Here is a 27361-nt window from a genome sequence, read left to right on the forward strand (position 1 = left end):
TTATCCCGGCAGTGACGGCTCCGTTATCCCGGCAGTGACGGCTCCGTTATCCCGGCAGTGACGGCTCCGTTATCCCGGCAGTGACGGCTCCGTTATCCCGGCAGTGACGGCTCCGTTATCCCATTGGTGAGAGCTCTGTTATCCCGGCAGTGACAGCTCCGTTATCCCATTGGTAACGGCTCCACCATCCCTGCAGTGACAGCTCCGTTATCCCATTGGTGAGAGCTCCGTTATCCCGGCAGTGACGGCTCTGTTATCCCGGCAGTGACGGCTCCGTTATCCCGGCAGTGACGGTTCCGTTATCCCATCGGTGAGAGCTCCGTTATCCCGGCAGTGACGGCTCCGTTATCCCGGCAGTGACGGCTCCGTTATCCCGGCAGTGACGGCTCCGTTATCCCGGCAGTGACACTTCTATTATCCCATTGGTGAGGGCTCCGTTATCCCAGCCCTGACCATGTCCACTCCGGACCCCCCTATGGGTGGGACGCCGCGGCCGGGGCCCTCCCCAGGGCCAGGGCCCTCCCCTGGGGCCATGCTGGGGCCAAGCCCCGGCCCCTCGCCTGGCTCCGCTCACAGCATGATGGGACCCAGCCCCGGGCCCCCCTCGGCCGGGCACCCGCTGCCGCCGCAGGGACCCGCAGGCTACGCTCAGGACAACCTGCACCAGCTCCACAAGGTGAGGCCGGCGCCGGGATCTCCTCCGTTCCCGCTGGGATCCAGCCCTGGGGGATGCTCCTGCAGCGTCTTGCCCCCGGGGTGGGGAAGGTGGGAATGGCGGGGCTCTGATCCTGGGGGTGTTTCTGTGTCCCCCCCCCCCTCCAGCCCATGGACCCCCTGCACGAGAAGGGGCTGAGCGAGGACCCTCGCTTCGGGCAGATGAAGGGGATGGGGCTGCGGCCGGGCGCGCATGCGGGGATGGGGCCTCCCCCCAGCCCCATGGACCAGCACTCCCAAGGTTGGTGCCTTTAAGCCAAGGGGACGGGGCTCTGCAGCCTCTTCTGTGGGGGTTTGCTTCCGTCTCTTACTCACGCAAATCCCTTGGGATAGGGAAATGCGCAAGGAATGGCGTCAAGGCTTGACTGCTCCTCTGCGTGGCCCAGTGTCTGTGCTCAGGTTGGGGGGGGGGCCCCGTGTTCCCACAAGGATTTGGGGGGTTCATTTCCTCCCTGCATGAGGCAGGAGCATTCCATGATTCCAAAATCCGTGATTTTGGGGGTTGTTTTCGCTCTGCATGAGAAGGGCTCCAGCAGCTCCTTCGCTCAGGCCCATCCTTCCCAGATCCATGGCTTTGGGTTGGATGAAGCTCTCCAGAGCTTCCCAGGCTCCGGCTCCACCATGGGGGGAGGACGTTTCCTCCTTCCCCTGCTCCCTGTTCCCGTTCCCAGCCCTGAGCTCCCTCTTTCCCAGGGTACCCATCACCGCTCGGCGGCTCCGAACACGCTTCCAGCCCGGTGCCGGCCAACGGCCCCTCCTCAGGCGCCGCCATGGCCTCGGGGCCGCTGGATGGAGCCGACCCGCAGGCGCTGGGGCAGCAGAGCCGGGGCCCGACCCCCTTCAACCAGAACCAGCTCCATCAGCTCCGCGCTCAGATCATGGCCTACAAGATGCTGGCGCGGGGGCAGCCGCTGCCCGAGCACCTCCAGATGGCCGTGCAGGGCAAGCGCCCCGTGCCCGGCCTGCAGCAGCCCATGGCCACGCTACCTCCGCCCTCCGTGTCCAGCACGGGGCCAGTGCAAGGCCAAGTGCAAGGGCCTGGAGCGGGACCAACGCCTCCAAACTACAGCAGACCTCATGGTGAGTGGGGGCACGGAATGGGGGGGGATGGACAGGACCATCCCATTTGGACCCTGTGCTGTGGCCAGGGGACACCTTGCATGGAGCAGGTTGCTCCAACCTGGTCTTGGACACTGCCAGGGATGGGGCATCCAAACCTTGTCCATTGATTGCATCCCAGCGCCCCAGCACCCTCACAGGGAAGCACTTCCTTGTTTCCAAGCTGAGCTTGCCCTGGTTCTGTCTGAGCCCCAACCAGGCTGTTCTCTGTTGCCAGGTATGGGAGGGCCCAACATGCCCCCGCCTGGCCCCTCAGGAGTTCCCCCCGGGATGCCGGGGCAGCCGCCCGGGGGCCCCCCCAAGCCCTGGCCAGAAGGTGAGGCCATGAACCGCGACCAGAGCCCATTGGGGGCTGCAGCAACGGGAGCAAAGGGAGCAAAGGGCCGGGGGCAGAGCCTGAGCGGTGGGAGGAGATTCCCAGGTTATCCCCCTGGGAACGGTGGCTGAGCATGGGAGAAGTGGCTTGAAGAGGCCGTGCGTGTGCTCCAGTGCATGTCCCATGCGTGTCCCGCGCGTGTCCCACGTCATTCCCGTCTCCCTCCCCCTGCATCCCGCTTGTCCCCGCAGGGCCCCTGGCCAACGCGGCGGCTCCCAGCAGCGCCCCGCAGAAGCTGATCCCGCCGCAGCCCACGGGGCGGCCCTCGCCCGCGCCGCCGGCCGTGCCCCCGGCCGCCTCGCCGGTGATGCCGCCGCAGACGCAGTCGCCGGGGCAGCCGGCGCAGCCCGCGCCCATGGTGCAGCTGCACCAGAAGCAGAACCGCATCACCCCCATCCAGAAGCCCCGCGGGCTGGACCCGGTGGAGATCCTGCAGGAGCGCGAGTACCGGTGGGTGCTGTGGGGCTGGGGGGGATCTGCTGCTGGGAGCATCCCTGTCCCCATCCGTTGGGGTGCTCTTGCCTTTGGGTTGGTGGGGTTGGTCCTGCTCTCTGCCAGGAGAAGGGGGAGCAAAGCCCTGCAGGAGGCAGGTTCTTCCCTTTGGTGCCACCGAAGGAGGGCCCTGGGGAGGCTGGGGGAGCACCAGCACAGGCAGCACCGGGAGCAGGTGGAGGGGGTTTCTCAGTGCAATTGAGGAGCGAAGTTGAAGCTGGTGAAGGGAAACGGAGGAAGAACGGAGCTAAAGGCGATGGAGAGAGAAAGCGAAGGTGCAGAGCAGGGGAGGCTCTCCCATGGGGTCAGGAGGTTCAGGTTGGGCCCCCTCCATTCCTCAGCTCCGAGGGTTGGATGTGGTCTTAGGCTCAGTGAGGGGTTGCTATCCAAAGGGAATGAGGGCGCAGTGGAGCTGGGCTGAGCCCTCAGCCCCTGCGTGTGGCCCCGCAGGCTCCAGGCCCGCATCGCTCACCGCATCCAGGAGCTGGAGAACCTCCCGGGCTCCCTGGCCGGGGACCTGCGGACCAAAGCCACCATCGAGCTGAAGGCGCTGCGGCTGCTCAACTTCCAGCGCCAGGTAAGGCCCTGCTGGCCCGGGAGCCGCCGGGGGGGCACCGTGGGCTGAACCCCTGGCGCTCATCCCTCGGGGTGCTGCCAAGCTGCGGCAGGAGGTGGTGGTGTGCATGCGGCGGGACACGGCGCTGGAGACGGCGCTCAACGCCAAGGCCTACAAGAGGAGCAAGAGGCAGTCCCTGCGCGAGGCGCGCATCACCGAGAAGCTGGAGAAGCAGCAGAAGATCGAGCAGGAGCGGAAGCGCCGCCAGAAGCACCAGGTTTGGGCTCTGGGCTCCTGCTTTGGGCTCTGGGCTCCTGCTTTGGCCTCTGGGCTCCTGCTTTGGGCTCTGGGCTCCTGCTTTGGGCTCTGGGCTCCTGCTTTGGGCTCTGGGCTCATGGCTGGGCCTGGGGCTCCCTTTCCCTGCAGGAATACCTCAACAGCATCCTGCAGCACGCCAAGGATTTCAAGGAATACCACCGCTCGGTGACCGGGAAGATCCAGAAGCTGACCAAGGCGGTGGCCACGTACCACGCCAACACCGAGCGGGAGCAGAAGAAGGAGAATGAGCGGATCGAGAAGGAGCGGATGCGGCGCCTGATGGTACCGGGGCTTGGGGTGCCCGGGGGGGGTTTGGGGTGCCCGGAGGGGGCTCTGTGTGGCTCGGGGGGGGCTCAGGATCCTCTCCCCCAGGCTGAGGATGAGGAAGGCTACCGCAAGCTCATCGACCAGAAGAAGGACAAGCGCTTGGCCTACCTGCTGCAGCAGACGGACGAGTACGTGGCCAACCTGACGGAGCTGGTGCGGCAGCACAAGGCCGCGCAGGTGGCCAAGGAGAAGAAGAAGAAGAAGAAGAAGAAGGTGGGTTCGGCGCGGAGCACGCAGGGGTTTGGCTCCTGCTTTGGTGCCATCGCTCACAACCGCCCTGCTCCTCCTGCAGAAGGCAGAGAACGCGGAGGGGCAGCCGCCGGCCATCGGCCCGGATGGGGAGGTGAGGCCAGAGCCGGCTCCGTGCCTGAGCCTGGGGCAGATCCACCAGGACCTCCGGAGCCAAAGCTCGGCTCCCGCCATGGTCCTGCTTTGACCCCGCAGCCGCTGGATGAGACGAGCCAAATGAGCGACCTCCCGGTCAAAGTGATCCATGTGGAGAGCGGGAAGATCCTGACCGGCACCGACGCGCCCAAGGCCGGGCAGCTGGAGGCCTGGCTGGAGATGAACCCTGGGTCAGTGCCCCCCAACGGGAACGGGGTTGGGAGTGGGGTGGGTGGGAAGGACCCCATCAGCCTCCCATGGGAAAGGCTTGTAGGGGGTTGACGCGTGGCCTCGGCCGCATTCCCAAGGGGATGTGTGGAAGTCGAGGGGGGAATAAATCGGTGTTTTATGGGGAACTCGATGGTGCTGATGAGAACTGGAGGGGGGAACAGGAGGGGTTGGTCCCGCTCCAATGGCCCGGCCCTGCCTGCATTGAACCAGGTACGAGGTGGCTCCGCGGTCTGACAGCGAGGAGAGCGGCTCGGAGGAGGAGGAGGAGGTGAGGAGCTGCCCTCGAGCCCCACCAGGGACGGCGGCACGGAAGGGGCTGTGCTCAGGGGCCGTGGTTGTGTCCCGGCAGGAGGAGGAGGAGGAGCAGCCCCAGCCCGCCCAGCCCACGCTGCCTGTGGAGGAGAAGAAGAAGATCCCCGACCCCGACAGCGACGACGTCTCCGAGGTGGACGCCAGGCACATCATCGAGTGAGCCCTTCCCAGCGCCCCTTCCCCGGCAGCGGGATCCGGGGGGAGGGATCCCATTGCTCATCCCGTCTTCTCCCGCCTGCCGGGGCAGGAACGCCAAGCAGGACGTGGATGATGAGTACGGGGTGTCGCAGGCGCTGGCCCGGGGCCTGCAGTCCTACTACGCCGTGGCCCACGCGGTCACCGAGCGGGTGGACAAGCAATCCACGCTCATGGTCAACGGGGTCCTCAAGCAGTACCAGGTGGGTACGGGAGGCATCCATTGGCACTTCCTGGGCCTGCAGCCGGCTCCTTCCCACCCCTCCATCCTTGTTTCTCCCGTAGATCAAGGGGCTGGAGTGGTTGGTGTCCCTGTACAACAACAACCTGAACGGCATCCTGGCCGATGAGATGGGGCTGGGCAAGACCATCCAGACCATCGCCCTCATCACGTACCTCATGGAGCACAAGCGCATCAACGGGCCCTTCCTCATCATCGTCCCGCTCTCGTAAGCACCGGGCTCCTGCTTGGCCAGGCCTTGGGACCGGGCTCTGCCGGGGGCTTCCCGCGGCGCCGGGGCCCTTTTGACCAATTCTCGTGGTTTTTCCCCCAGAACTCTGTCCAATTGGGCCTATGAGTTCGACAAGTGGGCTCCTTCCGTGGTGAAGGTCTCGTACAAGGCAAGTGCTGGCGTTGGGTTTGCTCCTGGCCTCCTCCTGCTTCACCTTTTCCTGCTTCCCCCTTTCATTTCCTTCATCCCACGGGATCTGGGACGCTTCCCGGCCCTGAACCCACGCCCCCCCCGTTTGTTTGTCCTTCCCGTTCCCCATTCCCATTGGGAATCCCCTCGGCAGGGCTCCCCGGCAGCGAGGCGCGCCTTCGTCCCGCAGCTCCGCAGCGGGAAGTTCAACGTCCTGCTCACCACTTACGAATACATCATCAAGGACAAGCACATCCTGGCCAAGGTGGGTCCTTGCTTGGGCTGTGGCAGGAGCAGAATCCTCCGTCTCAAGGGATCTTTCCCTTGGGATTCTCCCGTTCTATTGCTTTTCCCTCCGCTTTAATCTGTCCATGGGGCAGGAGCACTCGGTAGAACCTCTCTGAGGTGGTCACTGAATGCTTGGGGGGGTTCTGCCCCGTCCCAACACCACGGGGTGAAGATTGAACATGGGGGACACCGTGAAGAGCCACACACCACAACCCCAGTTCGGTGCTTGGCGTCAGCCTTGGGCCATGGGAGGTGCTGCTGTTGGTGCTGGTGTCCTCCCTTCCTGCCTGCTCCTGGGTCAGGGGGTCCGTCCTGGCTGCCTCCGCTCCTCACCCCCCTCCTGCTCCCCATAGGCTCCCCATGCCTACAAGGATGCTGGGGATGGACTGTAGTGACAGGACAAGGGGGAACGGGTTCAAACTGAAACAGGGGAAGGTTAGATTGGATCTAAGGAAGAAATTCTTTACTGAGAGGGTGCTGAGGCACTGGAATGGGTGCCCAGGGAGGCTGTGAATGCTCCATCCCTGGCGGGGTTCAAGGCCAGGTTGGATGAGGCCTTGGGTGCCCTGGTTTAGTGTGAGGTGTCCCTGCCCATGGCAGCGGGGTTGGAACTGGGTGATCTGCAGCTCCTTTCCAACCCTGCCTATCCTATGGTTCTATGATTCTATAGATCCGCTGGAAGTACATGATCGTGGACGAGGGCCACCGCATGAAGAACCACCACTGCAAGCTCACGCAGGTGCTCAACACCCACTACGTGGCCCCGCGGCGCCTGCTGCTCACCGGGACGCCGCTGCAGAACAAGCTCCCGGAGCTCTGGGCCCTCCTCAACTTCCTCCTGCCGACCATCTTCAAGAGCTGCAGCACCTTCGAGCAGTGGTTCAACGCTCCCTTCGCCATGACGGGCGAGAAGGTACGGCCACGAGGCTGCGCTGAGGGGCTCGCTGCCCCCGCGCTCCTCCGCCTCGCCGCAGCACCCAGCTTCCCCCCTTGGGGAGCATCCTGCGTTTGGGATGGGTCTGAAGGAGCAAACGGGAGTGGGGGCATCGCTTCTGGGGCGCCACGGGAAGAGCATCCCTCTGGTGACGGCTCCTCTGCCGCTGCCGCAGGTGGACCTGAACGAGGAGGAAACGATCCTGATCATCCGGCGCCTGCACAAGGTGCTGCGGCCCTTCCTGCTGCGCCGCCTCAAGAAGGAAGTGGAAGCGCAGCTGCCCGAGAAGGTGAGGGCTCCTCCGTAGCCCATGGGATGCGTGCGGGGCTCCGGGATGAGCTGCGGCCGTGCCGGGGGGGATTCATTGCTCCCTGTTTCCCTCCAGGTGGAATACGTGATCAAGTGCGACATGTCGGCGCTGCAGCGCGTGCTCTACAGGCACATGCAGGCCAAGGGCGTGCTCCTCACCGACGGCTCCGAGAAGGACAAGAAGGTCGGGATAGGGAAGTATCCCTGTTTCGGGATGGGTGGGAATGCCGCCGGGAGGAGGGAGGCTGGTCCAGCTCCTGCTGCTCATCACCACAGCATGAAACCCCGCTTTGGGGAGGAAAAGGGTTTCAAAGGCATCAGGAAGCCAAGTGGGAATTCCGGCTGAGCGCTTCCGGAATGTTCCTGGGGAAAGCGGGATGTCTGATTGTCCATCTCCTTGGCACAGGGTAAAGGAGGCACCAAAACCCTCATGAACACCATCATGCAGCTGCGGAAGATCTGTAACCACCCCTACATGTTCCAGCACATCGAGGTAACGTGGGAATGCTGGGAATGGCAGAAAACAGCTGTGGGAAACTGTGGAAAACTGTGCCATGCTGTCCTACATGGGGATCAACCCAACTGGGATCAACCCGATGGGTCAGAAACCCAACTGGGATCAACCCGATGGGGGACCAACCCGATGGGTCAGAAACCCAACTGGGATCAACCCAACCGGGATCAACCCAAGGGGGGACAAACCCAATGGGTCAGAAACCCAACTGGGATCAACCCAACTGGGATCAACCCAACTGGGATCAACCCAAGAGCTCCTGTGGCCATGACTCGGGCCGAGCGTTGCCCTCCATGTGCCGGGCTTCACGTTGCCGACCAGGTGTATCCCATCGGGATGAGCTCCTTGGGAACACCCGAGGTGATCCAGGGGCGGGATCCCCGCCTGATTGTTTGCCGGGCCCCTTCCATCCAGTTCCTTTGGCTGCGTGGACGGTTCCTGACCCCGTTTCTCTTCCTGGTTGCAGGAATCCTTCTCCGAGCACTTGGGCTTCACGGGAGGCATCGTGCAGGGGTGAGTGCGGTGGGGGGAGCCGCAAGGAGCAGCCACGTTGGCTTCCTCCTCCCGAGCCCTCATCTCCCTCCTCTCCCGCTCTTCCAGGCTGGATTTGTACCGTGCCTCCGGCAAGTTCGAGCTCCTCGACCGGATCCTGCCCAAGCTCCGCGCCACCAACCACAAGGTGCTGCTCTTCTGCCAGATGACCTCGCTCATGACCATCATGGAAGATTACTTTGCCTACCGCGGGTTCAAGTACCTCAGGCTGGACGGTGAGTGCCAAAGGAGATGGGGAGCAGAGAGCACCCAAGGGGGCTGGATCCCGGCATCCAGGGCCGATACTGGAAGTACGCAGGGATTGTGGAATGAGCAGGAAGGTGCTTGGCTCTGGGGGAGCATGAACCTGGCCTTCCTGAACCGCGTCTGGTACTGGGGGGCTGCCGGAGCTGGCACAGACCTGAACCCTCTTTGCCAGCAAAAAGCAGTGCTGGGTCTGGAATGAATCCTTGGATTTGGTGCTGGCTCTATTGAATCCGTGGATTTGGTGCTGTCTCCTTAATGAATCCTTGGATTTGATGCTGGCTCTATTGAATCCGTGGATTTGGTGCTGTCTCCTTAATGAATCCCTGGATTTGGTGCCGGCTCTTTCCCGATCCAGCCAGGGAGCAGCTTTGAGCTGCTGCAGAGCTGAGGTGCAGAATGAGACCAGAGCGGCTCCATGAGCCCTGGTTTCCCCTTCCAGTCCATGTCCCAGTCCCACCATGGAGCAATTCCCAGCTTGGGGAGGCCCTCGGGGCCGGCTGAGCCCCAGCTCCTGCTGCTGCCCCTTTAAAGCCAGGAATATCCCAAGCTCCAGCTCCTCTCCCAAGTGCTCCCTGTGCCCGTTCCCCGGCTCCGCTCTGGGCAGGATTGACCCCCCCGCTCTGCCCGCAGGGACCACGAAAGCTGAGGACCGGGGGATGCTGCTGAAGACGTTCAACGAGCCGGGCTCTGAGTACTTCATCTTCCTGCTGAGCACTCGCGCCGGCGGCCTGGGCCTCAACCTCCAGTCAGCCGACACCGTCATCATCTTCGACAGCGACTGGAACCCTCACCAGGTACAGGCTCAGCTCACCAACTACCAACAGCCAAGCAACCCAACACCAACAGCCAACCCAACACCAACCAACAGCCAACCAACCCAACACCAACCAACAGCCAGCCAACCCAACACCAACCAACAGCCAACCAACCCAACACCAACCAACAGCCAGCCAACCCAACACCAACCAACAGCCAACCAACCCAACACCAACCAACAGCCAGCCAACCCAACACCAACCAACAGCCAGCCAACCCAACACCAACCAACAGCCAGCCAACCCAACACCAACCAACAGCCAACCAACCCAACAGCCAACCCAACACCAACCAACAGCCACCCAACCCAACACCAACAGCCAGCCAACCCAACACCAACCAACAGCCAACCAACCCAACACCAACCAACAGCCAGCCAACCCAACACCAACCAACAGCCAGCCAACCCAACACCAACCAACAGCCAGCCAACCCAACACCAACCAACAGCCAACCAACCCAACAGCCAACCCAACACCAACCAACAGCCAACCAACCCAACACCAACCAACCAACAGCCAACCCAACACCAACAGCCAACCCAACACCAACCAACAGCCAACCAACTCAACAACAACCAACCCAAAACCAACCACCAGCCAGCCAACCCAACACCAACCCACCAACAACCAACCAACCAACCCAAAAGCAACCACCAACCCAACACCAACAACCACCAACCCACCAACAACCAACCCAACACCAGCCAATGACCACCAACCAACCAACCCAAAACCAAGCAGCAACCAACCAACACCAGCAACCAACCAACCCACCAGCAACCAACCCACCACCACCACCCAACCAACCCACCAGCAACCAACCCACCACCACCAACCAACCCAAAATGAACCAACAACCAACCCACCAGCACCAACCAACCAACCAACCCACCCACCCAAAACCATCAAGCAAACCAACTCAGAATCAACACGAGACAAATGCATCCCAAACCAACCAAACCAACCAAGCCCAACCCAAATCCAACCAAACCAACTCAAAACCAGCCGAGCAACCCCCAAACCACCCAACCAACCAACCAGACCAACCGAAAACCACACAAAGGGAGCAAAGTGAATGGGGACAACGGCTCCTTGAAGAGCTCTCAAGCAGCAGCCCCTGTCTGTGACAAGCAGCCGGTGCTGGCGGCTCCAGCCCGGGGATGAAGACACAGCCACGTCCCTCCATCCCTCATCCATCCATGCTCCATCACCCATCCACCACCACCGTGTCCCTGGGATCAGCCTCGCACAAGAGCCGGGACCTGGCATGGCCGGAGCCTTGCGCAGCCGCCGCTCCATGATCCCTGCCCGCGCCAAGGCATCGGAACCCGGATCCGGAGGATCCCTGGGGATGATCCCGAGGATTGACCCCGTGTTTGTCACCCGGCAGGACCTGCAGGCCCAGGACCGGGCGCACCGCATCGGGCAGCAGAACGAGGTGCGCGTCCTCCGCCTCTGCACCGTCAACAGCGTGGAGGAGAAGATCCTGGCCGCCGCCAAGTACAAGCTCAACGTGGACCAGAAAGTCATCCAGGCCGGGATGTTCGACCAGAAGTCCTCCAGCCACGAGCGCAGAGCCTTCCTGCAGGCCATCCTGGAGCACGAGGAGCAGGACGAGGTAAGGGGCAGTGCAGGCAGTGGCCTCCATTGACTCCTGAATGTGTGGCTCCACACGCGGCTCGGTGCATCCCAGAGGAGCAGGAAGAGCTTGGCCACCTCCATCCCTGGCAGTGTTCAAGGCCAGGTTGGACAGGCTTGGAGCAAGCTGCTCCAGTGGAAGGTGTCCCTGCCCGTGGCGGGGGTTGGAACTGGATGAGCTTTAAGGTCCCTTCCAACCCCAACCACTCCATGATTCCACGATGAAGCGATAGATCTCAGGCTCTAGCCCAGAGAAGCTGTGGCTGCCCCATCCCTGGCAGTGCTTGAGGCCAGGTTGGACACAGGGGCTCGGAGCACCCTGCTCTAGCGTGAGGTGTCCCTGCCCGTGGCAGGGGGTTGGAACAAGCTGAGCCTTAAGGTCCCTTCCAACCCAACCCCTTCATGACCCCGTGGCTGTTCCCAGCGGTAGCGAGGGGTCCCTGTGTCGCGTCGGTGAGAGGTGCCGGATTGACAGCCCTGGAGACTGAAGTCCTCTATTTATCCACAGAACAGATACAGCGCGGGCAGCGGCAGTGGCAGTGGCAGCTTCCCCCACACTGCCTCCACCCTGTGCCTGACCGCTGAGTTGGAGGAACCACCTCTAAAGGTGAGAGGGGGTTGTTCAGTCTCCACGCCCATTCAATCCTCGGCCTTGCTGCTGAGTCGGCCACACCGCACGTTGCCAGCTCCCGCCGGTGCTCTTTGCACCATGGAGAACGTAGAGAGACCAATTGAGGCCCCCCCCCAGCCCCAGAAAGAGAACCCCCCCCCCCCAAAGATCAATGCAGAGCACGCAGAGCACAGCAGACACCGCACACAGCCCCCCGTGGCCCCACGCGTCGGGTGCTAGCGCTGCCCGGGGCCGTGCTCCGAGCGATGCTGCTCGCCCTCAGCCGCCACCGTCTCCGTCCCTGCAGGAGGAAGATGAAGTTCCCGACGATGAGACCGTCAACCAGATGATTGCCCGGCACGAGGAGGAGTTCGACCTCTTCATGGTGAGCATGGAGCGGGTGCGGATGCGGGATGGTGCCTGTGGTCCTCCCCGGGAGCGGCTGAAACAGCCCCTCCGTGAGCAGCCCCTGCCTGGGAGCGAGGAGCCCGCAGGTAAAAACCAAAGCGGAGAGCGGGGCCCAAGCCAGGAGGATCCCGGCTCCGGTAAGGGATGAGCTCAGGGGGAGCAGGAGGAAGGCACCATGGGGAGGAGGAGATGAGGCTGCACCACAGCCTAAAGCCGGTTTCCCACGCAAAATTGTCCCTGTTGGTGGGATGAGGAGCATGGAACGAGGAGCAAAAGCTCCTTGGAACGGAGGGATCCCAACGTGGAGCCTCCTTTGGGCAATCCCTTAGCGGCGGTGGCCGTGCCCAATGGTGGAGCTGGTGCAGCGTGGAGCCACGGCGCTGGCAGCACCAGGGGGTTTCTCCCCCCGCCTCCACCGAGCCACCAAAACACCCCCAGCCCCAGGCTCATGGCTGGATGTGGCACCCCCAGCCCGGTGTCACCGCATCCTCCGGCTGCCCCTCGGCTCCTGCAGCACCGCAGGGATGCTCCAAGGCAAAGCCGTCTCGTTGCAGCGCATGGACCTGGACCGGCGGCGCGAGGAGGCCCGGAACCCCAAGCGCAAACCGCGGCTGATGGAGGAGGACGAGCTTCCCTCCTGGATCATCAAGGACGACGCCGAGGTCGAGCGCTTGACCTGCGAGGAGGAGGAGGAGAAGATGTTCGGCCGTGGCTCGCGGCACCGCAAGGAGGTCGATTACAGCGACTCGCTGACAGAGAAGCAGTGGCTCAAGGTATACATGGTACAGCATCGTTCTGCAATGGCTTCTCACCGCCGCGGCCCCCGGTACCACCACCCCGGGCCAGGAACCTCACCAAAACCCCGCCTGGCAAACCCTGGGCCTGCGGTGCTGCGGCACGGAGCTCGCCATAGCCAGGCATGGAGATGTGGGCCATAGCCAGGCATGGAACTGTGCCATAGCCAGGCACAGGGCTGTACCATAGCCAGGCATGGAGATTTGTGCCATAGCCAGGCATGGAGATTTGTGCCATAGCCAGGCATGGGGCTCTGCCGTAGCCAGGGGCTGCTCTGAGCAGAAGGGAGATGTGATGGTGGCTCCATGAGCCTCCTGTTGCCAGCTCCTTTCTGCCCATCCCATAATAACCCACCCAGGGAGGGACCTTCACGGTTTCCCCAAAGCCGCGGCCCTCCAAGGCAGGGACCGCAGCCTGCGCGGTGCCGCGGCTCGGACCGGGGGGCTCGGTGGCAGCCCCGCGCTAGCGGCCCTGTCCCGCGCAGGCCATCGAGGAGGGGACGCTGGAGGAGATCGAGGAGGAAGTTCGCCAGAAGAAATCCTCCCGGAAGCGGAAGCGGGACCCGGACGTGGGCTCCAGCGCCGCCGCCACCGCCGGCACCACCAGCACCCGCAGCCGCGACAAGGACGAGGAGAGCAAGAAGCAGAAGAAGCGCGGGCGGCCGCCGGCGGAGAAGCTCTCACCAAACCCCCCCAACCTCACCAAGAAGATGAAGAAGATCGTGGACGCCGTCATCAAGTACAAGGACAGGTAGGAGCCACTGCGTGGGCCCTGGCACCGCCGCGGCGCCCGGCTTGGTGCATCACTGCTTCAGTGGGGCGCGGTGGGGCCGGTGCCGGCGGTGCCACGCGGTGTCTCTTTGCAGCAGCAGTGGACGGCAGCTCAGTGAAGTCTTCATCCAGCTGCCGTCCCGCAAGGAGCTGCCCGAGTACTACGAGCTCATCCGCAAGCCCGTGGACTTCAAGAAGATCAAGGTAATGGCGGCACCGCGCCGGCACTGGTGGCCCTGGGGGCCAATGGATGCGGCCGCAGCGATGGCATTGGGTGCAGGCAAACCACGGTGTTGGGTTGTGCCCGTTGGTGTTGGGTTGTGCCCGTTGGCATTGGGTTGTGCCCATTGCTGTTGGGTTGTGCCCGTTGGCATTGGGTTGTGCCCATTGCTGTTGGGTTGTGCCCGTTGGCATTGGGTTGTGCCCATTGCTGTTGGGTTGTGCCCGTTGGCATTGGGTTGTGCCCATTGGTGTTGGGTTGTGCCCATTGGTGTTGGGTTGTGCCCGTTGGCATTGGGTTGTGCCCATTGGCGTTGAGTTGTGCCCATTGCTGTTGGGTTGTGCCCGTTGGTGTTGGGTTGTGCCCATTGCTGTTGGGTTGTGCCCGTGGGCGTCGGGTTGTGCCCATTGCTGTTGGGTTGTGCCCGTTGGCATTGGGTTGTGCCCATTGCTGTTGGGTTGTGCCCGTTGGCATTGGGTTGTGCCCATTGCTGTTGGGTTGTGCCCGTTGGCATTGGGTTGTGCCCATTGGTGTTGGGTTGTGCCCATTGGTGTTGGGTTGTGCCCGTTGGCATTGGGTTGTGCCCATTGGCGTTGAGTTGTGCCCATTGCTGTTGGGTTGTGCCCATTGCTGTTGGGTTGTGCCCGTGGGTGTCGGGTTGTGCCCATTGCTGTTGGGTTGTGCCCATTGGCATTGGGTTGTGCCCGTTGGTGTTGGGTTGTGCCCATTGGCATTGGGTTGTGCCCGTTGGCGTTGGGTTGTGCCCGTTGGCGTTGGGTTGTGCCCATTGGCATTGGGTTGTGCCCATTGCTGTTGGGTTGTGCCCGTTGGCATTGGGTTGTGCCCGTTGGTGTTGGGTTGTGCCCGTTGGCATTGGGTTGTGCCCATTGCTGTTGGGTTGTGCCCGTTGGCATTGGGTTGTGCCCATTGCTGTTGGGTTGTGCCCGTTGGCGTTGGGTTGCACCCATTGGCGTTGGGTTGTGCCCGTTGGCATCGGGTTGTGCCCATTGGTGTTGGGTTGCACCTGTTAGCATTGGGTTGCACCCATTGGCGCTGGGTTGCGCCCATTGCGGTTGGGTTGTGCCCGTTGGCATTGGCCAAGAGCGTGAACCCTTCCCGTGCCGCAGGAGCGGATCCGCAACCACAAGTACCGGAGCCTCAACGACCTGGAGAAGGACGTGATGCTGCTGTGCCAGAACGCGCAGACCTTCAACCTCGAGGGCTCACTGGTGAGGGAGGGCCCGGCCTCAGCGCCACCGCGGCCGCGCCGGCTCCGTCCCGTGCCCACTGGCTCCTTCCCCACCAGATCTACGAGGACTCCATCGTGCTGCAGTCGGTGTTCACCAGCGTGCGGCAGAAGATCGAGAAGGAGGAGGAGAGCGACGGCGACGACAGCGACGAGGAGGAGGACGGCGAAGAGGAAGGCTCCGAGTCCGAGTGTGAGTGTCCCAATGGGGACATCCCAGGGCGCCCCCCCCCCCCATCCTCATCCTCACCCCCCCCCTGCGCCCGCAGCGCGCTCGGTGAAGGTGAAGATCAAGCTGGGCCGCAAGGAGAAGGCGCCGGAGCGTGGCAAAGGCCGGCGGCGCACGAGCCGCAGCGCCCGCGCCAAGCCCGTGGTGAGCGACGACGACAGCGACGAGGAGCAGGAGGAGGTAAAGGAGCCCCACAACTGCTGCCTCCTGCCCCACAACCGCCTCCTCCTGCCCACAACCGCCTCCTCCTGCCCACAACCGCCTCCTCCTGCCCACAACCGCCTCCTCCTGCCCCACAACCGCCTCCTCCTGCCCACAACCCCCTCCTCCTGCCCACAACCGCCTCCTCCTGCCCTCAACCGCCTCCTCCTGCCCACAACCGCCTCCTCCTGCCCCACAACCGCCGCCTCCTGCCCCACAACCGCCTCCTCCTGCCCCACAACCGCCTCCTCCTGCCCACAACCCCCTCCTCCTGCCCACAACCGCCTCCTCCTGCCCACAACCGCCTCCTCCTGCCCCACAACCGCCTCCTCCTGCCCACAACCCCCTCCTCCTGCCCACAACCGCCTCCTCCTGCCCTCAACCGCCTCCTCCTGCCCCACAACCGCCTCCTCCTGCCCCACAACCGCCTCCTCCTGCCCACAACCGCCTCCTCCTGCCCCACAACCGCCTCCTCCTGCCCCACAACCGCCTCCTCCTGCCCACAACCGCCTCCTCCTGCCCACAACCGCCTCCTCCTGCCCCACAACCGCCTCCTCCTGCCCCACAACCGCCTCCTCCTGCCCCACAACCTCCCCCCCCCCAGCCCCATCCCTGAGCTCCCCCTTCCCGCAGGATCGCTCTGGCAGTGGCACCGAGGAGGACTGAGGCAGCCGGAGGAGCCCGGACCCACATTCCAAGGCCCCGGCGCCGTCCATGTCCTGTCCCCCCCAGCCCCACGTCCTCCCCCCGGTAGCGCTCCCAGCCCCGAGGCCGTAGCTGCGCCCTGTATAAACCCTCCGTATTTATACAGCCCAGTGCCCCTGCACCGGCACTGGCCCCCCCCCGGTGCCCCCCCCGGTGCCCCCCCACTGGCGCCTGTCGCTGTCACTGGATTTCGAGCAGTAATAAACGAAGCTAAGAGGAAATCAGTGCAATTGATGGGGCTGGGGGGGGCTTGGGGGGGTCCATGGGGGTTCTATGGGGGTTCAATGGGGTCTATGAGGGGCTGGGGGGGGTCACTGGAGGGGGTCCATGGGGTTCTATGGGGGCTCAATGGGGTCTATGAGGGGGCTGGAGGGGGGTTCCATGGAGGTTCTATGGGGGTTCAATGGGGGTCTAGGAGGGGGCTGGGGGGGGCTTTGGGGCCAGAGGTGGTCGGGGGATGCCGGGGCCGTTGGGGGGGGGTCTCGGGTCCGTGTCTCCGCCCGGCCCCGCCCCCCCGGTGACGCGGGTCCGTTTCAAATCACCCCACGCGAGGCCCCGCCCCCTCCGCGCTGCCCTTGAAATGGGACCGGAGCCGCGATCGCGATCGTGATCCCGCTCCGGCCCCGGTACCGGCCGCGGCCCAGCGCCATCGCGGCTCCGGGATGGGGCCGGCGGCGGCCGCGCTGCTCCTGCGGCTGCTGCTGCTCGGGACGGCGGCGGCGGCGGCACCGGGAGCAGGTAAGGGGGGGACCGGGGGTATCCGGACTGACCGGGGCTCGGCCCCGCCACGCGGTCTGACCCCTTCCCCCCCCCGGCCCCCCCGGGTCCGCTTCGTGGGGGGTGAAGGAAGGAGGGGGAGGGGGAACCGGCGCCGTGCACCGGGACCCCCCCACGGTGGCGGGCGGAGGGAGGGGAGGCGGGCGGGGATAAGGAAGCTTGGCCCCGCCCCCCGGCGCCGCCAAGGGCCAATCACGGCCCGCGGGACGCCCCGCCCTGCGGCGGACGCGCTTTTGATTGGCGGGATCGCGGACTGGCCACCCGGCGGGGAAACGCCCCGCTGGCCAATGAGAGAGCGGCGCGCCGGCATGGGCGAGGGGTGGCCACGCCCACCGGGGCTGCGGGTGGGGCCGGGACAGGGAATGGGGCTGAGACCCCCTGGAATGGGGCTGGAAAACCCGGAAATGGAGATGGACAACCGGGAATGGGGATGGAAACCCGGGAATGGGGATGGAAAACTGGGAATGGGGCTGGAAAACCTGGGAATGGGGCTGGAAAACCGGTGAATGGAGCTGGAAAACCGGGAATGGGGCTGGGACCCCCTAGAATGGGGCTGGAAAACCGGGAATGGGAACCAGGAACCAGCCTCTTCCCCGGGCTCCACCCAGGTTCCACGTCAGGGTCACCGGGGGGCAAAGGTGGCCTCGGGTCACCCGGTCACACCCGGCCCCTCCCATGGCAAAGTCCCGGTACCGGGGGGGGGGCTCTGGTCTGACCCCGCTGCCCGCAGGTCCCGGGGAGTGCGGCCGGAGCCAGTTCCGGTGCGGGGACGGCTCCTGCATCGCCAGCGCCTGGGTGTGCGACGGCAGCGCCGAGTGCCGGGACGGCTCCGACGAGACCGCCGAGACCTGCAGTGAGTGCCCGGGGTGCCGTGGGTCACGTGTCACCTGTGTGCCACCTGTGTGTCATGTGTGCGCTGTGTCACGTGTTTGTCGTGTGTGTCCTGTGTGTGCTATGTGGCATGTGTGTCATGTGTCGTGTGGCATGTGTGTCATATGTGTCACGTGTGTGCCGTGTCTGTGCCGTGTCCTGTGTTGTGTGTGTCATTTGTGTGCCATGTGTTGTGTGTGTGTCACGTGTGTGCCGTGTGTCATGTGTGCGCTGTGCATCATATGTTGTGTGTGTTGTGTACCATGTGCCTTGTACCATGTATCACGTACCATGGGCCATGTACCGCGTACCGTGTCCTGTGTGCCATGTGTCATGTGTGTGCCGTGTGTCATGTGTATCATGCGTGTCATGCGTGTCATGTGTGTGCCATGCACCTTGTGCCGTGTCCCCGCCAGGCTCCGTGTCCTGCTCCCCGGCCGAGTTCAGCTGCGGGGGGCCCCGGGGCCGCTGCGTTCCCCTGCTCTGGCGCTGCGATGGGCACCGCGACTGCGAGGACGGCTCCGATGAGCTGCAGTGCCGTGAGTGACCCACAGCACCCATAGCCCCCCATAACCCCCATAGCCCCCATAGCCCCTATAGCACCCATAGCCCCCCCATAGCCCCCGTAACCCCCATAGCCCCCATAGCCCCTATAGCCCCCATAGCCCCCCCATAGCCCCCGTAACCCCCATAGCCCCCATAGCCCCCCCGTAGCCCCCATAACCCCCATAGCCCCATAGCCCCTATAGCCCCCATAGCCCCCCCATAGCCCTCATAACCCCCATAACCCCCATAGCCCCCATAGCCCCTATAGCCCCCATAGCCCCCCCATAACCTCCATAGCCCCCCCATAGCCCCCATAGCCCACCCATAACCCCCATAACCCCCATAGCCCCCATAGCCCACCCATAACCCCCATAGCCCCCATAGCCCACCCATAACCCCCATAGCCCTCCCATAGCCCTCATAACCCCCATAACCCCCATAGCCCCCATAGCCCCTATAGCCCCCATAGCCCCCCCATAACCTCCATAGCCCCCCCATAGCCCCCATAGCCCCCCCATAACCCCCATAACCCCCATAGCCCCCATAGCCCACCCATAACCCCCATAGCCCCCCCATAAGCCTCCCATAGCCCCTATAGGCCCCCCATAAGCCCCTCATAGCCCCATAGCACCTACAGCCCCTATAGCCCGCTCATAGCCCCCATAATCCCCATAACCCCCATAGCCCCTATAACCCCCATAACCCCCATAACCCCCATAGCCCCCATAGCCCCATAGCACCCCATAACCCCCATAGCCCCCATAGCCCCCATCGTGCCCCCCCCACTGACCCGTGTCCCGCAGCCGCCCGCTCCTGCGGCCCGGATCAGCTCCGCTGCGGGAGCGGCTCCTGCGTCTCCCGCGCCTTCGCCTGCGACGGGGAACGCGACTGCGAGGACGGCGCGGACGAGGCCGGGTGCCCGCCAGCGCCCCCGTGCGGCGCCGACGCCTTCCGCTGCCACGACGGGGCCTGCGTGCCCCGGCTCTGGGCCTGCGACGGGGACCGCGACTGCGCCGACGGCTCCGACGAGTGGCCCCGGAGCTGCGGCCCCCCCCGCGCCCCCCGCGCCTGCCCCCCCCTGCAGCTGCCCTGCGGCTCCGGGGAGTGCGTGCCCCGGCGCTGGCGCTGCGACGGCAGCGAGGACTGCGCCGACGGCTCCGACGAGAGGGGATGCGGTGCGGGCCCCCCCCCATTGACCGCCCTGAGCACCCCGGGAACCCAGCCTGCACCCCAGGGATGCCCCCTACCCCACTGACCCCCATCAGCCCCCCACTGACCCCCATTAGCACCCCATTGACCTCCATTAGCACCCCATTGACCCCCATCAGCCCCCCACTGACCCCCATTAGCACCCCATTGACCCCCATTAGCACCCCATTGACACCCAACAGCACCCCATTGACCTCCATTAGCACCCCATTGAGCCCCCTCCACCCCATTGATCCCCATCTGCACCCCATTGACCCCGATTAGCACCCCATTGACACCCAACAGCACCCCATTGACCTCCATTAGCACCCCATTGAGCCCCCTCCACCCCATTGATCCCCGTCTGCACCACATTGACCCCGATTAGCACCCCATTGACCCCCAGCAGCACCCCATTGATCCCCCATACCCCACTGACCTCCATCTGCACCCCAATGACCTCCCTGCACCCTATTGAACCCCCTGCACCCCATTCACCACCTGCACCCCATTGACCCCCATCAGCACCCCACTGATCCCATCAGCACCCTATTTACCCCCATTAGCACCCCATTGAGTCCCCTCCACCCCATTGATCCCCGTCTGCACCCCATTGACCCCCATTAGCACCCCCTTGAGTCCCCTCCACCCCATTGATCCCCGTCTGCACCCCATTGACCCCCATTAGCACCCCATTGACCCCCAGCAGCACCCCATTGACCCCCATTAGCACCACATTGACCCCCTCCACCCCACTGATCCCCGTCTGCACCACATTGACCCCGATTAGCACCCCATTGACCCCCATCAGCCCCCCACTGACCCCAATTAGCACCCCATTGACCCCCATCATCCCCCCACTGACCCCCATCAGCCCCCCATTGACCCCCATTAGCACCCCATTGACCCCTAGCAGCACCCCATTGATCCCCCATACCCCACTGACCTCCATCTGCACCCCAATGACCTCCCTGCACCCCATTGAACCCCCTGCACCCCATTCACCACCTGCACCCCATTGACCCCCATCAGCACCCCACTGATCCCATCAGCACCCTATTTACCCCCATTAGCACCCCACCGACCCACATCTACACCCCATTGACCCCCATCAGCACCCCGTTGATCCTCCTGAACCCCATTGACCCCTCTGCACCCCACTGACCCCCATCAGCACCCAAATTCCTCCCCGTTTCCCCCCCAACACCTGGTGCACGTTTGGGGCTGGGCACAGGTTTTGGGGTGCAGGTTGGGGGGGGGGGAGGGGTCCCTCATGGGGTGCAGCTCACTTGGGGGGCACCGACCTGCTCTGACCCCCCCGTGTCCCCCCCCCAGCCGCCGTCTCGTGCCGCCCGGACCAGTTTGGCTGCGGGGACGGGCGCTGCGTGCCGAGGCTGCGGCGCTGCGACGGCGAAACCGACTGCGCCGACGGCAGCGACGAGGCCGAGTGCCGCAACGGTGAGCGCGGCGGGTGGGGACGGGACGGACATGGGGGGTCCGTGGGGTGCGTTATGGGGGTGCTCTGACCCCCCCCCTCCCCACCCAGTGACCGCCTGTGCCGGGTTCCGGTGCCGCTCCGGTGAGTGCATCCCTATGGAGCGCGTCTGCGACCAGCGCCGCGACTGCCGGGATTGGTCGGATGAGCCCATCAAGGAGTGCGGTAGGGCTGGGACCCCCCCACCATGAGGATCCAGGGGGGTCCAAGGGTCCCCCCAACCCACGCCCCCCCCCCCATGGGTTCCGTCCCCCCCCATAGGGGTCAATGAGTGCCTGGATGGCGGCGGCTGCTCCCACGTGTGCCGGGACCTGCCCCTGGGCTACGAGTGCCTGTGCCCTGATGGCTTCCGGCTGGGCCCCGATGGACGGAGCTGCCTCGGTGGGTGCTGACCCCCCCCCATAGAACCCCACTATGGGACCCCCAACTCCGACCCCCCCTCCATGGGACCCCTATGGGCTGTCCCCAACCCCCGTTATGTGTCCCCCCCCCAGACATTGACGAGTGCCAGGACCCAACCACCTGCAGCCAACGGTGCCACAACCTCCCAGGCTCCTACAAGTGTGACTGCGGGGAGGGCTACAGGCTGGAGCCCGGCACCAGCGTCTGCCGCGCGCTCGGTGAGTCCTGACCCCCCCCCGGGCCCCAATTCACCCCCCGTCACCCCAAGTCTGGTGCTGGGGAGAGTCCATGGGGGGGCGCTGGGGGTGCCGGCGCTGCGGTTCCATGGGGCGTCCACGGTGGGTTGGGGTCTCCATGGGGGGGATGCTGCGGTTCCGTGTGTGTCCATGGGGCGGCGCTGCGGTTCCGTGTGTGTCCACGGGGCGGCGCTGCGGTTCCGTGTGTGTCCATGGGGCGGCGCTGCGGTTCCGTGTGTGTCCATGGGGCGGCGCTGCGGTTCCGTGTGTGTCCACGGGGCGGCGCTGCGGTTCCGTGTGTGTCCATGGGGGGGCTGCGGTTCCGTGTGTGTCCATGGGGCGGCGCTGCGGTTCCGTGTGTGTCCATGGGGCGGCGCTGCGGTTCCGTGTGTGTCCATGGGGGGGGCTGCGGTTCCGTGTGTGTCCACGGGGCGGCGCTGCGGTTCCGTGTGTGTCCACGGGGCGGCGCTGCGGTTCCGTGTGTGTCCATGGGGCGGCGCTGCGGTTCCGTGTGTGTCCACGGGGCGGCGCTGCGGTTCCGTGTGTGTCCATGGGGGGGCTGCGGTTCCGTGTGTGTCCACGGGGCGGCGCTGCGGTTCCGTGTGTGTCCACGGGGCGGCGCTGCGGTTCCGTGTGTGTCCATGGGGCGGCGCTGCGGTTCCGTGTGTGTCCACGGGGCGGCGCTGCGGTTCCGTGTGTGTCCATGGGGCGGCGCTGCGGTTCCGTGTGTGTCCACGGGGCGGCGCTGCGGTTCCGTGTGTGTCCATGGGGGGCTGCGGTTCCGTGTGTGTCCATGGGGGGGCTGCGGTTCCGTGTGTGTCCATGGGGCGGCGCTGCGGTTCCGTGTGTGTCCATGGGGGGGCTGCGGTTCCGTGTGTGTCCACGGGGCGGCGCTGCGGTTCCGTGTGTGTCCATGGGGGGGCTGCGGTTCCGTGTGTGTCCACGGGGCGGCGCTGCTCAGCCCCGGCTCCCGCAGGGCCGCCCCCCGCGCTGCTGTTCTCGCTGCGGCACGAGCTGCGGGAGGCGGCGCTGGACGGCGCCGGGTACCGGCGGCTGCTGGGGCCGCTCAAGCACATCGGGGCCCTGGACGTGCACGTGGGCAACGGCTCCGTGTTCTGGGCCGACCTCGGCCGGGGACGCATCTACCGGTGAGCGTCTCCCTAGAGTCATCTACCCCTGGGAGCCCCCGGTACCCGCATCCCATCCCCATCCCATCCCCATCCTTATCCCATCCCTATCCCATTCCATCCCATCCCTTCCCCATCCCACTGCATCCCATTCCATCCCCATCCCATCCCATTGCATCCAACTGCATCACATCCCATCCCCCCCGATGCCTCTGCATCCCATCCCCATCCCACCCCACTGCATCCCATCCCCATCCCCTTCCCATCCCATCCCCATCCCATCCCCATCCCACCCCAGTGCATCCCATCCCCTTCCCATCCCCTTCCCATCCCCATCCCATCCCTATCCCCATCCCATCCCCATCCCCTTCCCATCCCCATCCCATCCCCATCCCATCCCCATCCCCATCCCCATCCCATCCCCATCCCCTTCCCATCCCCTTCCCATCCCCATCCCATCCCCATCCCATCCCCATCCCATCCCCATCCCCATCCCATCCCCATCCCATCCCCATCCCCTTCCCATCCCCATCCCATCCCCATCCCCTTCCCATCCCCATCCCATCCCCATCCCATCCCCATCCCCATCCCCTTCCCATCCCCATCCCATCCCCATCCCCTTCCCATCCCCATCCCATCCCCATCCCATCCCCATCCCATCCCCATCCCCATCCCCATCCCATCCCCATCCCATCCCCATCCCCATTCCCATCCCCATCCCCATCCCCATCCCATCCCCATCCCATCCCCATCCCATCCCCATCCCATCCCATCCCCATCCCACCCCTATCCCACCCATCCCCTCCCGCAGGTCTCCACTGGCCGGCACAGCCGATGCCCCCCAGCAGGTCCCGGTGGTGGAGCTGGGCTCGGGGACCCCGGACGCCATTGCCGTGGACTGGATCCATCACCACCTTTACTGGACGGACTCCGGGCTCGGCTCCGTGTCCGTGGCGGACGCCGGCGGTGCCTGGAGCCGGACGCTGCTGCAGGAGGAGGGAGCCAAACCCTGCGGCATCGCCCTGGACCCACTGCAGGGGTACAGGGGGCACGGGGGGATGCAGATGGGGGGGCACGGGGGGACAGGGGGTGACGGCTCCGCCGCCCCCAGGTTCCTGTACTGGACCGATTGGGGAGCCAGCGCCAAGATCGCCCGGAGCCGCCTCGATGGCTCTGATGCGGCGCCGCTGGTGACCGAGGACGTGGAGTGGCCAAACGGGATCACCCTGGGTGAGCGCCGGTGCCGCCTTGGTCCCATCCCCTTCCCATCCCACCCCAGTGCATCCCATCCCCATCCCCATCCCATCCCCTTCCCATCCCCTTCCCATCCCCATCCCACCCCCATCCCCTTCCCATCCCCATCCCCATCCCATCCCATCCCCATCCCATCCCCATCCCATCCCATCCCCTTCCCATCCCCTTCCCATCCCATCCCATCCCCATCCCATCCCCATCCCATCCCCTTCCCATCCCCATCCCATCCCCATCCCCTTCCCATCCCCTTCCCATTCCCTTCCCATCCCCTTCCCATCCCCATCCCCATCCCATCCCCATCCCATCCCCGTCCCATCCCCTTCCCATTCCCTTCCCATCCCCATCCCATCCCCATCCCATCCCCGTCCCATCCCCTTCCCATTCCCTTCCCATCCCCATCCCCATCCCCATCCCATCCCCATCCCATCCCCATCCCATCCCCATCCCCTTCCCATCCCCTTCCCATCCCCATCCCATCCCATCCCCTTCCCATCCCCATCCCCATCCCATCCCCATCCCATCCCCATCCCATCCCATCCCCTTCCCATCCCCTTCCCATCCCATCCCATCCCCATCCCATCCCCATCCCATCCCCTTCCCATCCCCATCCCATCCCCATCCCCTTCCCATCCCCTTCCCATTCCCTTCCCATCCCCTTCCCATCCCCATCCCCATCCCATCCCCATCCCATCCCCGTCCCATCCCCTTCCCATTCCCTTCCCATCCCCTTCCCATCCCCATCCCATCCCCATCCCATCCCCGTCCCATCCCCTTCCCATCCCCTTCCCATCCCCATCCCATCCCCATCCCATCCCCATCCCATCCCCGTCCCATCCCCTTCCCATTCCCTTCCCATTCCCTTCCCATCCCTATCCCCATCCCCATCCCATCCCCTTCCCATTCCCTTCCCATCCCCATCCCATCCCCATCCCATCCCCTTCCCATTCCCTTCCCATCCCCATCCCCATCCCATCCCCTTCCCATCCCCTTCCCATTCCCATCCCATCCCCTCCTCACGTCTCTGCCCCCCATCCCTGCCCCAGATCTGCCCTCGCGGCGCCTCTTCTGGGTGGACGCGCGGCTCCACGCGCTCTCCAGCGTGGACGTGGATGGGGGCCGGCGCCGGACGGTGCTGATGGACCCGGCGCTGCTGGTGCAGCCGTTCGCCATCGCTGTGTTTGAGGTGAGCCCCCCCCGGCCCCTCCATGGCGCCCTATTCCCATCCCCATTCCCACCCCCATCCCCATCCCCATCCCCATCCCATCCCCATCCCATCCCCTTCCCATCCCCTTCCCATCCCCATTCCCATCCCCATCCCCTTCCCATTCCCATCCCCATTCCCATCCCCATTCCCACCCCCATCCCCATCCCCATCCCATCCCCATCCCATCCCCTTCCCATCCCCTTCCCATCCCCATTCCCATCCCCATCCCCTTCCCATTCCCATCCCCATTCCCATCCCCATCCCCATTCCCATCCCCATTCCCATCCCCATCCCCATTCCCATCCCCATTCCCGTCCCCATTCCCGTTCCCATTCCCATCCCCATCCCCATCCCCTTCCCATTCCCATTCCCATTCCCATCCCCATCCCCATCCCCTTCCCATTCCCATCCCCATTCCCATCCCCATCCCATCCCCTTCCCATCCCCTTCCCATCCCCATTCCCATCCCCATCCCATTCCCATTCCCATCCCCATCCCCATCCCCTTCCCATTCCCATCCCCATCCCCATCCCCATTCCCATCCCCATTCCCCATTCCCCATTCCCATTCCTGTCCCCATTCCCATTCCCATCCCCATCCCCATTCCCATCCCCATTCCTGTCCCCATTCCCACAGGAGCGGATTTACTGGAGCGATTCCCGGCTCGGGGCCGTGTTCGGGCTCGGGCTGCACTCGGAGCCGGGGCCGCAGCGGCTGCTCCAGGAGCGGTTCCCGGTGCAGGGATTGGTGCTGGTGCATCCCCTGCGGCAGCCCACAGGTACCGCGGCACAGCCGGGGCCATCCGTGTCAATGCACGTCCATCCCATGTTCATCCATGTCCATCCCGTGTCCATCCCATGTTCATCCATGTCCATCCCTTGTCCATCCCATGTTCATCCATGTCCATCCCTGTCCATCCCATGTTCATCCATGTCCATCCATGTCCATCCCATGTTCATCCATGTCCATCCCATGTTCATCCATGTCCATCCATGTCCATCCTATGTTCATCCATGTCCATCCCATGTCCATCCCCTGTTCATCCATGTCCATCCCCTGTTCATCCATGTCCATCCCATGTCCATCCATGTCCATCCCATGTCCTTCCATGTCCATCCCTGTCCATCCCATGTCCATCCATGTCCATCCTGTGTCCCCATGTCCACCCCCTGTGTCCATGTCCCTATGTCCCTGTTTCCATCCCGCCTGACCCCTGTTCCCCCCGCAGCCCCCTTGGCCCCCGTGGACGTAGCCCTCCCACAGCCCCCCCCCCATGGCCATGGCGGGGGCCTGGAGCCCGCAGCCAGCACCGAGACCCCCGGGACCCCCAACACCACCGGCGCATCCGGCAACGCCACCGCAGGTACCGGCCCCATAGCCCGGCCCCATGACCCAGCCCCATAACCCAGCCCCACGCCCGCCCCTCATCGGGCTCTTCCCTCCTCCCCGCAGGCAGCGGTGCCGCGGGTCCCATGGGCAGCAGAACGGCATCGACGGCGCTCGCGGTGATGCTGCCGCTGGGTACGTTTGGGGGGGGGGTCCCCATAGGGTTGCCCAATGGGTGCCAATGGGGTCCCCGCTGACGCTGTCCCCCCGCAGCGGCGCTGGCGCTGGTCGGGGCCGGTGCCCGCGGGCTCTGGCGGGGGTGGCAGCGCCGCAGCACCCGGAGCATCAGCTTCAGCAACCCCGTGTTCCGCAAGGGCGGCGGCGACGAGGAGGAGCTGCTGGGGCAGGGGCTGGGGGCGCCCCGGACCCCCCCGGTGAGCACCGGGCTCCTATGGGGCAGGGGGGGCTCCAATGGGGAGTTATGGGGCAGAGAGGGGCACCAGTGGGGAGTTATGGGGCAGGGGGGGCTCCAATGAGGAGTTATGGGGCAGGGGGGGCTCCAATGGGGAGTTATGGGGCAGGGGGGCTCCAATGGGGAGTTATGGGGCAGGGGGGGCTCCAATGGGGAGTTATGGTGCAGGGGGGCTCCAATGGGGAGTTATGGGGCAGGGGGGGCTCCAATGGGGAGTTAGGGGGCAGGGGGGGCTCCAATGGGGCCCTGACCCCTCCTGGTTCTCCCCCCAGGTGCTGGATGACAACGATGTGGCCTGAGCTTGGCACCGTGTGGT

The 27361-nt window shown here is 64.9% G+C and overlaps 2 protein-coding genes across 6 annotated transcripts; both read left to right on the top strand.

Annotated features, from left to right (window-relative positions):
- Nucleotides 1-270: 270 nt before the first annotated feature.
- On the top strand, nucleotides 271-16305 carry SMARCA4 (SWI/SNF related BAF chromatin remodeling complex subunit ATPase 4). Of its 5 annotated transcripts, XM_080636164.1 has the most exons (33): nucleotides 271-676; nucleotides 823-955; nucleotides 1408-1794; nucleotides 2051-2149; nucleotides 2401-2659; nucleotides 3152-3278; nucleotides 3361-3534; nucleotides 3684-3857; nucleotides 3948-4115; nucleotides 4195-4245; nucleotides 4347-4477; nucleotides 4728-4985; nucleotides 5077-5227; nucleotides 5310-5473; nucleotides 5579-5645; nucleotides 5820-5930; nucleotides 6624-6866; nucleotides 7063-7176; nucleotides 7273-7380; nucleotides 7603-7689; nucleotides 8177-8223; nucleotides 8311-8477; nucleotides 9139-9302; nucleotides 10717-10944; nucleotides 11473-11571; nucleotides 11882-11959; nucleotides 12537-12764; nucleotides 13262-13527; nucleotides 13643-13751; nucleotides 14895-14996; nucleotides 15074-15206; nucleotides 15283-15422; nucleotides 16077-16305. In XM_080636164.1, the coding sequence occupies exons 1-33, from the start codon at nucleotides 455-457 to the stop codon at nucleotides 16107-16109; spliced, it is 5022 nt and encodes a 1673-aa protein (XP_080492290.1). In that variant the 5' UTR covers nucleotides 271-454; the 3' UTR covers nucleotides 16110-16305. The 5 variants fall into 5 exon arrangements, with proteins under 5 accessions (XP_080492290.1, XP_080492291.1, XP_080492292.1 ...); XM_080636165.1 differs by lacking the exon at nucleotides 11473-11571; XM_080636166.1 differs by lacking the exon at nucleotides 11473-11571 and having other exon boundaries at nucleotides 13646-13751.
- Nucleotides 16306-16779: 474 nt separating this feature from the next.
- LDLR (low density lipoprotein receptor) lies at nucleotides 16780-27344 on the top strand (the record flags this gene model as incomplete). Its single annotated transcript, XM_080636211.1, has 17 exons — nucleotides 16780-16886; nucleotides 17656-17778; nucleotides 18212-18334; nucleotides 19145-19516; nucleotides 20865-20987; nucleotides 21076-21189; nucleotides 21286-21405; nucleotides 21519-21644; nucleotides 22639-22810; nucleotides 23601-23828; nucleotides 23901-24019; nucleotides 25087-25226; nucleotides 25884-26025; nucleotides 26476-26610; nucleotides 26700-26768; nucleotides 26847-27007; nucleotides 27318-27344. The coding sequence occupies exons 1-17, from the start codon at nucleotides 16811-16813 to the stop codon at nucleotides 27342-27344; spliced, it is 2370 nt and encodes a 789-aa protein (XP_080492337.1). The 5' UTR covers nucleotides 16780-16810.
- Between the last annotated feature and the right edge of the window lie 17 nt (nucleotides 27345-27361).

Source organism: Psittacula echo, assembly GCF_963264785.1.
Source record: "Psittacula echo genome assembly, chromosome: 30".
NCBI classification, from domain to species: domain Eukaryota; kingdom Metazoa; phylum Chordata; class Aves; order Psittaciformes; family Psittacidae; genus Psittacula; species Psittacula echo.

Excerpts from the sequence above, each read along its gene's own strand:
- SMARCA4 (XM_080636164.1), top strand. The coding sequence starts at position 455 with ATGTCCACTCCGGACCCCCCTATGGGTGGGACGCCGCGGCCGGGGCCC. Across the intron at positions 677-822 it reads ACCTGCACCAGCTCCACAAG|CCCATGGACCCCCTGCACGA; the intron begins GTGAGGCCGGCG and ends CCCCCCCTCCAG. Across the intron at positions 2,660-3,151 it reads CTGCAGGAGCGCGAGTACCG|GCTCCAGGCCCGCATCGCTC; the intron begins GTGGGTGCTGTG and ends GTGGCCCCGCAG.